A 13516-nucleotide genomic window follows, 5' to 3' on the forward strand; every position below is an offset into this window, starting at 1 on the left:
GGCATGCGCCACCATGCCCGGCTAATTTTTTCTATATATTTTTAGTTGTCCAGTTAATTTCTTTCTATTTTTGGTAGAGACGGGCTCTCGCTCTTGCTCAGGCTGGTTTCGAATTCCTGAGCTCAAACAATCTGCCCGCCTTGGCCTCCCAGAGAGCTAGGATTACAGGTGTGAGCCACCGCGCCCGGCCTCTTTCTTCTTTTTGTTGTTGTTGTTGTTGTTGTTTGAGACAGGGTCTCACTGTGTTGCCCAGGCTGGAGTGCAGTGGTGTGATCATAGCTCACTGCAGCCTCAAACTTCTAGGCTCAAGTGATCCTCCTGCCTCAGCCTCCCGAGTAGCTGGGACTACAGGTGCACACCATCATGCTGGGCTAATTTTTTAATTTTTTGTGGAGACAGGTTTCACTATGTTGCTTAGGCTGATCTTGAACTCCTAGGCTCAAGCAATCCTCCCAAAGTTCTAGGATTATAGGTGTGAGCCTCCACACAAGTCCATGATTATCTTTCTGGTGTGGCCAGCTTTCACCCTAAGACTATCAGGTGTCACAGCTCCAACCCACAGTATAGTAACAAAGACATTCCTATCAGACATGACATAGATTACCTCCCAGAAGCCGAAGGAAAAGGCCAGGCATCTCTTTGGGTAATGGCAAGTTTTTTACTCCACTAGGACAAATATCCATTTTCAGAGACAGAGTTAAGAAGAGAATGAGTTTTTTAAACTGAGTATGAGCTATCTGCCAGGAGTTCTGTTAGCATCTTTATCTATGGCCGACACATTAAATTTTCAAATGAACTCTGAGAAATATTTTTCCTTTATTTTGCACTTGAGGAAACTGAGGCTAATATGTTGAGTAACTTTTCTGAGTGATGAAGCTAGGATTCATACCTTCCAGTGCCCTTCATCAGATACCACTCGTCAGGACGGCTTCATTGCATAACTCCAGCGGCACTGTCCACATTGTATTCTCTATGGACGGCTTTTCTTGGGATTGTGCAGTGAAGGACTTTATATCCCAGCTACCCTAAATATGATAATACATACCATCTGAATAAAATCAGTGTGCTTGCTGCATAAATGTAGCTTCCAGACAAATTCTCTGGTCTCCTCTACCACGTATACATTCTGGAGCCGTCACCCCAGATTGCCTCCCAGTACAGCAGGTTAAAAGGTCCATGAAGATACGCTCCTCAAGTATCCTTCTGGTGTATTAATGATCACCCTCTTTTGGCATGCCAAGCAGTAGTTACTTCATCTCTTCTGGGTTGATTTGAGCATCACTGAAACTCTTGCTACTGTTTTCCTTTTCAGGCTGCTGTGCAGGACAGATTGAATGAGCAAGAGGGTGTACCAAGTGTTTTCAACCCACCTCCATCCCGCCCCCTGCAGGTTAATACAGCTGACCACAGGATCTACAGCTATGTTGTCTCAAGACCACAACCAAGGGCAAGTTATTTTGTAGCTGGAATTTCCCCCTTTTTTATTTTATAAGTTCATTCGCTTGGTTATATTGATCTCTGTATGATTGGAGTAAAAGAAATATTCAGAATGTAAACCTGTCAGTTAGACCTGGCCCCTTGGGTATATATAATTTTGCCTTGATTCCTCAATGAATTGATTTAGAAACTATTCATTTTTTCTTTTTCTTTTCCTTTTTTTGAGGGGGAGGGAGTTGCTTCTATCACCACTGAATCATTTTTTCCATTTCCATTCTTTGCAAGTTATTTGGAGAGTGTTTTCTGTGCTTCGTTAAGTTAGGATCTGTTTACTTAGTTCTTTGTTGCTTTAGTTTACTTAATTTTGAGCTACTACTGAGGAAAATTAGCTTTGAAGGGTTAGTAGCAAGAAGGTGGTTCACCTAAACTCAACAGGTATTTAGGAGTGCTCTAATAACCTGTTATTTTTTATTGGAAGGACATGCAACAAAAAAAAAAGGAAAGAAAAACAAAATAACCTGGTATTTTGCTTTTGGGGATCCATACATGAATAGCCAGTCTTCCCATTTCAAATTTAATTTCTTTCAGTCTAGTTAGGGAAGTAAGATGTGTGTATTGATAGCGACCTCTAAAGAACTTCTTGGAGTTTCTGTTTCTTATCCTTGGTGTTACACTCACCTCTTACACTTGCACTTAGATTCCTAAGAAAGCATTCCCTTTAACCTTGCAGCAGTTAGAATTTACTGCATCATCATACCTTTTTGTGGAGTACTTGACATTTAAAAAATGTTTCTAAGGAGTTGTTTTGAGGTACTCTGAAATATTATATCTTCAAGGTCCTATGTCAGCCAGGGGCTCCAGAGCTGCCTGACAGAAAGGGTCTTAGGTTAACATAATATGATGTCTAAGAAACACTTTGTAAACTATAGAGCCCTGTATATATGCTAGCTTTAATAATTAACAAATAACTAGTTAAATCAATATTGTTAATAATTGGCATTATTACTAAGATTAGCAGCTATATCAGGATTTCTCATTGTGATTAATATAATCATTTATCATTTATATACAGTTGTCTAAGGATAGTAGTAGTGGTTATCTTTCCTGCTACTTCTGTATACCATATTTTGATGTCTATATCTGAACAGGAAAGAATATTTATCATTTGAGAACGTTAACTGACAGTTGAATTTGACAACTGATACAGGTGGCTGCAGAAAAAATATCAAAGCAGATTTAATACAAAAATTATGTGAAAAAAAGAAAAATGATAGTATTAAATGAAATTGATCAAGATCAAAGACAGTGGCTTTTAAGAAAGATGAGGTAGCCAGGAAGAGAGAACTGTGTTGTAGAAGAAACCAAGTGAAAGGACAAAAAAGAGTGAGAAAATTTGAACTAGCCATTTGGTAAAGTATTAAGGATTGAGGGAATTGTTTCTAACTTTGTGTTTTGAATTTTTCAGGGGCTGCTTGGATGGGGTTATTACTTGATAATGCTTCCATTCCGGTTTACCTATTATACAATACTTGATATATTTAGGTACGTACCTTTGCATTTATGTATTAGTAGCCACAGGGTAGACTTTGGAGCTGAAACTTAGACGAGAATTAATTTTTATGCTCTATCAATTTTGACTTGCCAGTTTGTCATCAGGTTGAATACTCTTCCTGAACTGTCTTTTAATATTGTATAAAAATATTTTAAATTGTTCAAGCGTTGTGGCAGGTGTTGTGAAATGGAATTGTTTTAAACTAGTCTTACTGTTGTTTGCCAGAATCAGTCTGCATACATTTATCGGTCTCCCCCGCTTCCCCCACCATGTTTGTCACCTCTACATTTTCTATTTGATCTCCACACCCTTTCCTTTCTAACCACCATTATCTCCTAGCTTCACACTCCTTAGGACTTTTTTCCTAAAACCATTACTCCTCGATCTGACTACTCACAGTTCCAACAGATTCTCTTGCTCTGTGATTACCCGCCTCCCACAATAGTCGCACCTCTCTAGACACTCCTTCTGTACCTATTCACTGCCCTGGCAGCCCCTAGGTTGCTGACACTGAAACCCTTTTGTATATACACCCACTTGCTTCATACCTTCACCTGTCTTCTAGCTTCCTTCATTTACCATTCAAAGAGCCCATCATTGGAAGCTACAGAGTGTCCAAGGCCAGAAAATGTTGAGTCAGGCCCAACTTCCTGGCACATCAGGCTTGGGGTATCTGGTCTAGAGTCACACCTAGCTTTATGGAGAGCTAAAATGTTTATGGGCATCCAGGCCAGCAGATGGAGCTATAATATGTGACTTGGGCCTTGCATTCAGGGAAACCTTACTTCCCTCCAAATATAGGACAACCTTTGCCCTGCTCTAGGGAACAGAGGCTGGAGCTGAAGACAACATAGCTGAAGTGCAAGGGTCAGATAATACCTTTTACATTGGCTTTTTATGAGACTGCCTACGTAATGGCTTCCTGGCTTTAGCAAAGTTCTTAATGGTCACCAGTTAACCTCTTGGTACTGTTTCCATCCCTGTTTTATTTAAGATGGGCATGTTGAAACCTTTAAAATCAAGATGATGGCTGAGTTGACATCTCTATTTTTCTTTAAAAACACTGATTGTCCTAAATCGTGTAAGCCATGGGAGTACATTATAATGAGAAACAAAAAAATTAAAACCTTTATCCATTCACCAGAATTTGAAAACTTAAAGAGATAATCCCCAAATACTTAATTTCTTAAAAAGTAGCCAAAACATCAGTCTTCTAAAGGATTTCTAACCGCTCCCCCATGTACACAACTTCTTACATTTTGTGTTTTTAATTTGCTCTGGAATGTTTGTGTCAATGAATTTGATTTGATTACTCGGGAGAAATTCCAAGTGGAATTGTATACACATGGGGAATTTGTTGAGGGGATAAGGAACTTGCTCAAGATTTGGTAAGGAAAGTGTCATAGTTTAGTCACCTTTTCTGTGCCGAAAATTCTTCAAGTAAATGAATATCGTTTGCTTTTCTGGGGTAAATATGCATGGCATGTGTTACTAATTTAAATGCAGCTGTATCATCCAAGCAACTTGTTTAATGTTATATAGCACATTGGCCTCTGCCTCATTGCCTTCTGTGGAAACCCAAAGGATAGATAAATGGTGCTAGACAAATATGATAGGATGGGCTCTTTAGAAACAGATGTGTGGTACCACCAGGTAATGCATCCTTAACTTTATAGTAGCTGACAGTACTCCAAATGTGCCAGCGTACTCTGGATCAGATTTATAACTTCCTCCATAGATGCCATCAGCAAAATTTACTTGTCCCTTTGAAGACCAAGTAAGTCCTGATTACAAATTCAGGTTTAAATTTCCTTTTTATAATCTGAATGGCTTGGGAGTATGAACTAAAAATTCAGAATCCCAGGAAAACAGAAAAGAGGAGAGGCAAGTAGGACAACCAGAAAGAGATCTCTGTTCTAGAGCAGCCCTGTCCAATAGAACTTTCTCTGATGACGGAAACATTGCGTATCTGCACTGTTTAATATGGAAGCCATTAAACACATATGGCTATTGAGCACTTAAAATATGGCTAGTGTGACTGAGAACTGAATTTTTAATTATATTTAATTTAATAAATTTAAATGTAGAACAGCCACATGTGACTAGTGGCTCCTGTATCAGCCAGTGCCATTCTAGAGAGCCTGGGTGCACAGCCTGACCCATGACCTTTTTGGATACTGTGTCTTCCCTTCTCAACCCTTCTGGCCCTAAATTTTTTGCAAAAACTATTCAGTATTTGTTTAGACCAGTGTTAGATTTTGTAATCCTAGTAGTTTGCATTCTTTTTGAATAGGTAGTGGACCAACACTAGCTACTTTGTGGCTTTAAGTCAGACCCTAAGGTTTGATGGTCTACTCACAGACCATTCACCTCCCTTTGTTGCCATTGTCTCTGGCTCTATTATAGGAATCTGTACAAACTGGCCCACTCCATATGCACTACAGTAAGCTGGATTCATGTGATATTTATTCCTTCCTCCCCAGGTTTGCTCTTCGTTTTATACGGCCTGACCCTCGCAGCCGGGTCACTGACCCCGTTGGGGACATTGTTTCATTTATGCACTCTTTTGAAGAGAAATATGGGAGGGCACACCCTGTCTTCTACCAGGGAACGTACAGCCAGGTCAGTGCCACAAACCATATAGATGCCAACTTACTGAAATGATTCTGTCCTCAAAGGAAATCATAGCCCAGCACTGATCATGTCATTCTTTTACTCAAAAACCTTAAATAGCTCTTCACTGCTTACAGGGAAAAAAAGACCAAATCTTTTAGCTGGGCCCTTCTTGATCTAATCCCAACCTTCTTTTGAGGTCTTTTCTAAATAACTTGTTTTCCCATACCCTAGGTTCCAGCTAAACCATTCCCTGAACATACTCTGTACTTTCCTACCCCCGTGCCTTTGCTTTTGCTGGTCCCTTCACCAGGAATGCCTTCCTCACATTTTTGCTAATTGGAATCTTGCCCATCCTTCAACCAGCTCATGTCACTTTCCTGTTACAACCATTGCTGATTGTTGTGCCCCATCCTGCCCTACCTTGCAATCTAAAATATTAATCTTTCCTTTTGTTCTTCCATGGTTTGTAAAAAAATTATAGCAGTTTCACATTCTTCCTTACATTATAGTTACTTTTGTTCGTGTCTAATCGCCTCTACCAGACCATAAGCCCCTTGAAGGTAAAACCTAAATCTTCTTTGATCTCTCACAGAATTGAATAAGGGCAAGATTTCTGTAGGTGTTAGGCATATCTGTTAGTTTGCCAGAGAAAAATGTAGAATTAACTGTGGGAATAGGCAAAAGGGTGGTTCTGTTCTGCAGCCTCCAGGATTTCTGAATCTGTCTGGAGAAAGAAAAATATTTACCCTTGCTTCCTGCTTTGATTTTCCCACATCTGCTTTTTCTCCCACCCCACTCAGCAAACACTAAGCACCTACCATATACCAGGCACTGTCCTCAGTGCTAGAGATACAGAGATGAATAAAATGAGCACATCTCATGTATATCCTCTTTACTATGATCATGAGGGTAGACCACCACTGGCCATTCAGGAAATCTCAGAGTGTAATATGCTCAGGAGTGTGCACATGCAGAAGCACACACAGGAGTCTTGGACACTAGTTTTGTCTTTGGAGATCTTTTAAGCCCTGTGTTCTTTGGAATGCCTTTGGGTCCTACAGTCCTCCATTCCGGCTTGGTTTGTCGCCTGGAATCAGGCTCATCTTCACAGTTATTTTTACTTACTAGGATGTTATAGCTGTGAAGTGGCAAAATTGTCACCTCCCTTTTTATAAGATCAGGTTCTCCTGTTTTTATCGTCCTTTAGACTGTTGGGACAGCTGACTTTTCTGTGATTTGTTGGGGACCTATACTTGTAAGCCTGTCTACTCTCATGTGCCTGGTCAATTTAAATCCTAACAACACTAAAACCTTTTCATTAAAGCGTGTTTGCATGGACTTTCTGTGGGGGGAAAAATGCCAGGGGTGTGAAGGTAGGAGCCCAGGAATTATCTGTTTACTTGCTCACCTTTTTTCCTTATTTCTCTTTTTGTTCCTAAATACATAGCTGTATCCATTAGGACCCTTAGCCTAATTGAAAGCTCGAGGCACAGTCATCATAGTAATTACTGATCTTCTGTTTCTCACAGGCACTTAATGATGCCAAGCGGGAGCTTCGCTTTCTTTTGGTTTATCTTCATGGAGATGATCACCAGGACTCTGATGAGTTTTGTCGGTAAGTAAGCCCTTCTCTTTTCTGAGCTTTTCTGCTGGCAATTTGTAGTCAGCAAGTTGTTCTCATGTTCTTTTCATCCCTTTCCACAGCAACACACTCTGTGCACCTGAAGTTATTTCACTGATAAACACTAGGATGCTCTTCTGGGCATGCTCTACAAACAAACCTGAGGGATACAGGGGTAAGTCATGTTCTCTTTGCCTCATTGAGATTGTTGGAGTATCTTTGAAATGATCTGGAAAGACATACCATGCCATTATGTGACTGTTCTTTGGTAGACATAATGCTAGTTGCTGTTTTTCATATTGTCTCATTTAATCTTCTTAGCAGTCCTGAGAGATAAGGGTTGTATTACCTCCACTTTATAGTTTAGGAATCAGGCTCAGAGTTTAAGCCACTGGCCCAAGATTACACAGTTAGCAAGTTTTGGAGTGGCATCAAGTCTAAATGGATTCTAAAGCCCATTCTTTACAGTTAACCATTGCAAGAGCCTGTTATATTTTTAAAAGTACCCAGTGCTGGCCAGCAGCTTGCCTTATCTTGATGGGCTTTTTACTGAAGAGTTTATTTTCTTCATCAGCAATTTTTTTTTTTTTTTTTTTTTTTTGAGACAGAGTCTCACTGTGTTGCCCCGGCTAGAGTGCCGTGGCATCATCTTAGCTCACAGCAACCTCAAACTCCTGGGCTCAAGCGATCTTCCTGCCTCAGCCTTCCGAGTAGCTGGGACTACAGGCATGCGCCACCATGCCCGACTATTTTTTTCTATATATTTTTAGTTGTCCAATTAATTTCTTTCTAATTTTAGTAGAGACGGGGTCTCGCTCTTGCTCAGGCTGGTTTCGAACTCCTGAGCTCAAACAATCCGCCCGCCTCGGCCTCCCAAAGAGCTAGGATTACAGGCGTGAGCCACCACGCCCGGCCAATTTTCTTCATCAGCAATTTTAATAGAGCTTCTTGGACAGTTAGTTGTTTGAGTACCTTGAGTGTTGATATGGTTGCAGAAATTCAGATCCTTGCTCACAATAAGCCTTAACTGGAGTTAAATATTTTTAGAAGTCGGTAGATCAAGGAAAATGCAGTCATTTTGCAGCTACTTCTAGCTACCAACACTGAGTGGACACTAGCATGCCAGGCACTGTGCCAGATCTTGAGAACCAAAGATGCAGCAGTTTTTTTCCCTGCATTCCAGAATCTGAATCTTTACTAATTGTTTTTAAACATGTGATGAGTTCCTGCAGCATATGTTTTGCCATTCTAATATGGCTTTTTGGAGGTGAGGGGATTGTGAATAGAATAGGAGGAGACTACGGATATTTTTTAGAGAAGTTTATAAAATCTCTCACCATAAAGAAACTCTTGTTACAGTAGAATCATGGTTATTTGGAGACCAACTTTCTAAACTCCTTTGGAGCAGAGAAACTAGCCTTTTTAGGGATAGAAGAAAAGATATATAGGGAAAGGGGGTAAGGAAGGGGTTAGGCAATAGGAAGAAAGTCAGAAGATGATGATGGCGGTCATCACCAGTAACATAAGGCTAACACTTGCAGTCTTGTCCCCTTTTAGGCTTGACTCTCATCTAGGGAAAAACTATGCTAAGCAGTAGCCACATTCTTTAAAGATCCTTTTCCTACCACTAAGTAGACATTATCCTTGAACTCTTTGACCTTCCCCAGCATCATTACAACAACCACACCTCCACCAGAAAACCCTGCCCTGTTCTAATCAAGCTCCTAGGGATAGGGACACTAATGTCTAACAAAAAGAAAAGACTTAAGAAATTAGGAAGGAAAATAGGTAGGCAGAGAGTAAATGACACCTCCCTTCTTTCTCAACCGATATTAAAACAGTTTTATCTCAGTCATTGTGAAAAGTCTAAGGGTTGATCTGTTGTATCCTCAAGTCCTGCCCTTGATCTGTTGGGTCTTTTTGTCAGTTTCTCAGGCTTTACGAGAGAACACCTATCCATTCCTGGCCATGATTATGCTGAAGGATCGGAGGATGACTGTGGTGGGACGACTAGAAGGCCTCATTCAACCTGATGACCTCATTAACCAACTGACATTTATCATGGATGCCAACCAGACTTACCTGGTGTCAGAACGCCTAGAAAGGTACGAGGGAGTTCCTTTCTGGAGCAGACAGACCAATTGTAAAATTGGAGGGCTGACCTGGGGCTCCACAAATCCTGACTTTTTTCCTGCCTGAGGCAACTTCAAAAGCTTTGCTCATTTAGTGTCAAAATATTTACATATTTTGACCTAAATTACTCTGTATCAGATCTGTTCTTAGAGATGTGAATCAAAATAAAGATAGGGCTCCATGCTAAAGAATGTATATTGTATCATTTAGAATATCTGAGCATGATATAAAGAACTTAAATATAAAAGATATGGAATAGTTATAAATGCCATTATTTATGTGCATTAATTATAGTAAATTTGAAAACCACAGCGCAAGAAAACATTAAAGATCACTCATAATCCTACCACCACTTTTAACATTCTGGTATATTTCCTTTTATACATATTCATACCTCTCTATACATATACATTTTTTGTAAAATTGGAATAATACTATTTTATAAGCCCTTTAAATGCAGTAGTATGTCACAGTCATTCCCCTCATCATTAAATATTATTCTGCCCCTTTTTAAAAATTATTGGATGGCATTCCGTTATCAAATTACACCATAATTTAACCAGGCAAAATTCCTGGAAGTATAATTTCTGGGTCAGACAATATAAATGTATTTAAGGCTTTTGATTCATTATGCCAAAATGCCCTCAAGAAAGTTATACAAACTTAAATTTTATGAGAACCTTTTAATAACATGGGAAAATGTTTGTTATAATTTAGAAAAATACAAGATAAAAACTCTGTAAATATTATATGATTTTAACCATGTAAGAAATGTATAGGAGAGGAAACTTGCTGGAGGGATGGAAATGTTCTATCTTAATTGGAGTGGTGGTGGTTACGTGGTTACTTCTATCAAAATGCATTGAATTCTACATTTAAGATTTGTGCATTTCACTGCATGTAAGTTTTATCTTAATTTTTAAAGAAAGTATAAAACAGGAATATCTTATTTCTTTAACCATTTTGATTGGCTACATATCATTCTTTGTAAGAGAAAACAAAAATTTGAGAGAAAATAGGAAATAAACCAAAGTGTTAGTGTCTTCTCTGATTTGTGGCTCTGAATAACATTATCTACAGTTTTCACATCTTCTACAATGTGTGTGTTGGTGTGTATATGTGTGGATTTTTGGTTTTATGAAAGCAACACAGGCTGCGTGCAGTGGCTCACGCCTGCAGTCCTCGCACTTTGGGAGGCCAAGGCAGGAGAATTGCTTGAGGCCAGGAGTTTGAGACCAGCCTGAGCAAGACCCTATCTCTACAGAAAAAAAAAAAATAGAAAAATAAGCCAGGTATGGTGGGATGTGGCTATAGTCCCAGCTACTTGGGAGCCTGAGGCAGAAGGATCACTTAAACCCCAGAGTTTGAGGGTACATTGAGCTATGATGATGCCACTGCACTCTAGCCCAGGTAACAGAGTGAGACCCTGTTGCAAAAAAAGAAAGAAAGACAAAAATGCAATAACCCAAAAGCGTATTTACCTGTAAAATATGATGTTGATGATCACTTCATAATAACAATACTGTTACATTTATTAGAATTTGGAAAAAAGATAAAATTTTATTTTAAGAGACAAAAGGGGAGAGGGAAGCTTGCCATTTCTTTTTCTGCCAAATTAAACTGAGAAAACAGACAGCCCATTCAGGTTCTGCCATGCTCTGCTTTTGGGATCCCTTATGGTAGTGTGAAATAGTCATTTGCCAAGATTATCAACATTTTTATTCTCTCCCGCCCAAACCCAAAATTTCAATATAAGAAAACACAGAACTTTGTGAGATTGCTGTTTTCCTTTTATGTTTTCGATCTGTTCACAGGGAAGAAAGAAACCAGACCCAGGTCCTGAGACAACAGCAAGATGAGGCCTACCTGGCCTCTCTCAGGGCTGACCAGGAAAAAGAAAGAAAGAAACGGGAGGAGCGGGAGCGTAAGCGGCGGAAGGAGGAGGAGGTGCAACAGCAAAAGCTGGCAGAGGAGAGACGGCGGCGGGTAATGAACCTTTGTCCTGGCTCCCAAACTGCTGAGACTTTGTCGTCTTGGTCTTAATAAATGTGAAAGGAAAAAACTAGATGTTGGGATTGTGGGTGATTTAAATTTTCCTTACTGTTTAAATATTCGTTCTTAGTGTTTGCCAATATGGCATTTTACTTAGGATCTTGTTTGATTATGTTTGATTATGTATTGCCACTTCTAATCTAACTGGTGTCTTTTAGCCATCCCCCCGACCCTCGCCTTTCTCTCTCTCTCTCTCTCTCTCTCACCCTCACCTAGTGTACTGCAACAGACAGTCCTTCCCCAGCCTCCCAAGTAGCTGGGACTATAGGCTTGTGCCACCACGCCCAGCTCCCATTCTCTTTTTCCTCAGATAAATACCTAAACATAGTCAATAAGTAATACATAAGATGCAATAGTATTTTGAATTAGGTTGTTTCTGACTTTTACCAAGAGGTTTTTGTTATACATTTAGTCATTAATTTTAATTTTTCTTCTGACCATACCATAAACCTACATGGTCATTGTATTTCTTGTTTCCTGTTTCCCTATTTGTACCATAGCCTCCCCTTTGTTTTGTGTCTCTACAGAATTTACAGGAGGAAAAGGAAAGGAAGTTGGAGTGCTTGCCCCCTGAGCCTTCCCCTGATGACCCTGAAAGTGTCAAGATCATTTTCAAATTACCCAATGATTCTCGAGTAGAGAGACGATTCCACTTTTCACAGTCTCTAACAGTAAGGACCACCTAAGTTGTGCGTATGTAGCATCTGGGCTGTAGATTTGGAAGCTTTTATGGACTTTTGAGAGTGTTGTTGGTGTATCTGCTGCTCTGATGAGCAGGGGAGGAACAGAAGGAGAGAGAGAGATGGGTTTGATATGAGTGGATACCAGGAAGAGTACAGTGAACTGTCGTAGGTTCATTGAGTTCCAGCTTCCAATTCAAAGCAGTTTTTAAGATTTTTTAATGATAATGTTTGAGCTCTGCTAACAAAAAAAGTCCCACAAAGATTTCTGTGTTTGGGGGTAGGAGGCTCTTCCATGCTCTCTTCTTACTTTGGCTTCATAATCCCACCAGAACTCCTGCTCTATAGAGAAAGTTCTATCTCTTGTAACCCAGAAGCACTAGAATTACACATCTGAATATAAGTACATTTGCAGTTGGGATGCAGTTGTCTCTCCCTTCTGACCCACTTAGCCCATAAGAAGCCCCACTTTTTTTTTCTCCTAAGAGACGGGATCTTGCTACATTGCCCAGGCCGGTCTTGAACTCTTAGCTTCACGCAGTCCTCCCACCTCGGCCTCCCAAGTACCTAGGATTACAGGTGTAAGCCACCACACTCAGCTTTCTGAGGCTACCTTGTATGTTCGATATCTATAAAATAAAATACTCACCATTGTGCCTGGCTTGTAGTAAGTACTGAAATGCTAATTATTATCTTTGGTATTTATAACCAACAGAAAGTTTCTGCTTATATTGAGAGTTGGTATGTTGCCTTTCCAAATTTACAGCTATATTAGATTCTACCATTTCCCTTATCACTTGAAATAACAGTAAACTTCATTATAGAAATGAGGATGCACTGTAGTCAAGTGAGGCTGGGTAGCACATTCATTGCTTCTCCTTGGTTAACTGGAGAACATTGGGCAAGTTACAGAATCTTTTATAGGGCTTCAGACTTCCTATTTGTAAAACAGAAATATACTCTGTCCTCTAATAACTTTAAACTAGAGATATGTCATGCACTGAGCTAGACACTGGAGGGATTATACATATGAGTGAGACATGGTTCTGGAATTCACAGCGCTTCCTGGCCAGTAGGGAATGTAAGACTCAAAGAACTAATAAAGAATAAAAGTATCAGGCATCCTGGTGAGAGAGAAGCAAATAGCTTCCTTGTTTTATTTCTCTTTCATTTATACATTTATTTATATTGGGGGAAGTACTCATGTCTCCAACTTCGGATTTTTTTGCGGGGGGGGCGGGGAGGACAGTCTTGCTCTGTTGCCTGGGCTAGAGTGCTGTGGCATCAGCCTAGCTCACAGCAACCTCAAACTCCTGGTCTGAAAAAATCCTCCTGTCTCAGCCTCCCAAGTAGCTGGGACTACAGGCTCATGCCACCATGCCTGGCTAATTTTTGCTGTTTTTAGTAGAGATGGGGTCTCGCTAT

The 13516-nt window shown here is 40.0% G+C and overlaps 1 protein-coding gene across 2 annotated transcripts in view; it reads left to right on the forward strand.

Moving 5' to 3' along the window:
- The window catches only part of FAF2 (Fas associated factor family member 2), a 55754-nt gene that overhangs the window by 35096 nt on the left and 7142 nt on the right, over positions 1-13516 (forward strand). For both annotated transcript variants that reach the window (XM_012659487.1, XM_012659488.1), the window contains exons 3-10: positions 1313-1447; positions 2903-2979; positions 5473-5611; positions 7135-7220; positions 7310-7401; positions 9154-9331; positions 11174-11345; positions 11939-12082. In XM_012659487.1, the coding sequence (XP_012514941.1) occupies positions 1313-1447; positions 2903-2979; positions 5473-5611; positions 7135-7220; positions 7310-7401; positions 9154-9331; positions 11174-11345; positions 11939-12082 (1023 nt within the window). The remainder of the gene's footprint in view (positions 1-1312; positions 1448-2902; positions 2980-5472; positions 5612-7134; positions 7221-7309; positions 7402-9153; positions 9332-11173; positions 11346-11938; positions 12083-13516) is intronic.

Source organism: Propithecus coquereli, unplaced genomic scaffold (genome assembly GCF_000956105.1).
Source record: "Propithecus coquereli isolate 6110/MARCELLA unplaced genomic scaffold, Pcoq_1.0 Scaffold619, whole genome shotgun sequence".
NCBI classification, from domain to species: domain Eukaryota; kingdom Metazoa; phylum Chordata; class Mammalia; order Primates; family Indriidae; genus Propithecus; species Propithecus coquereli.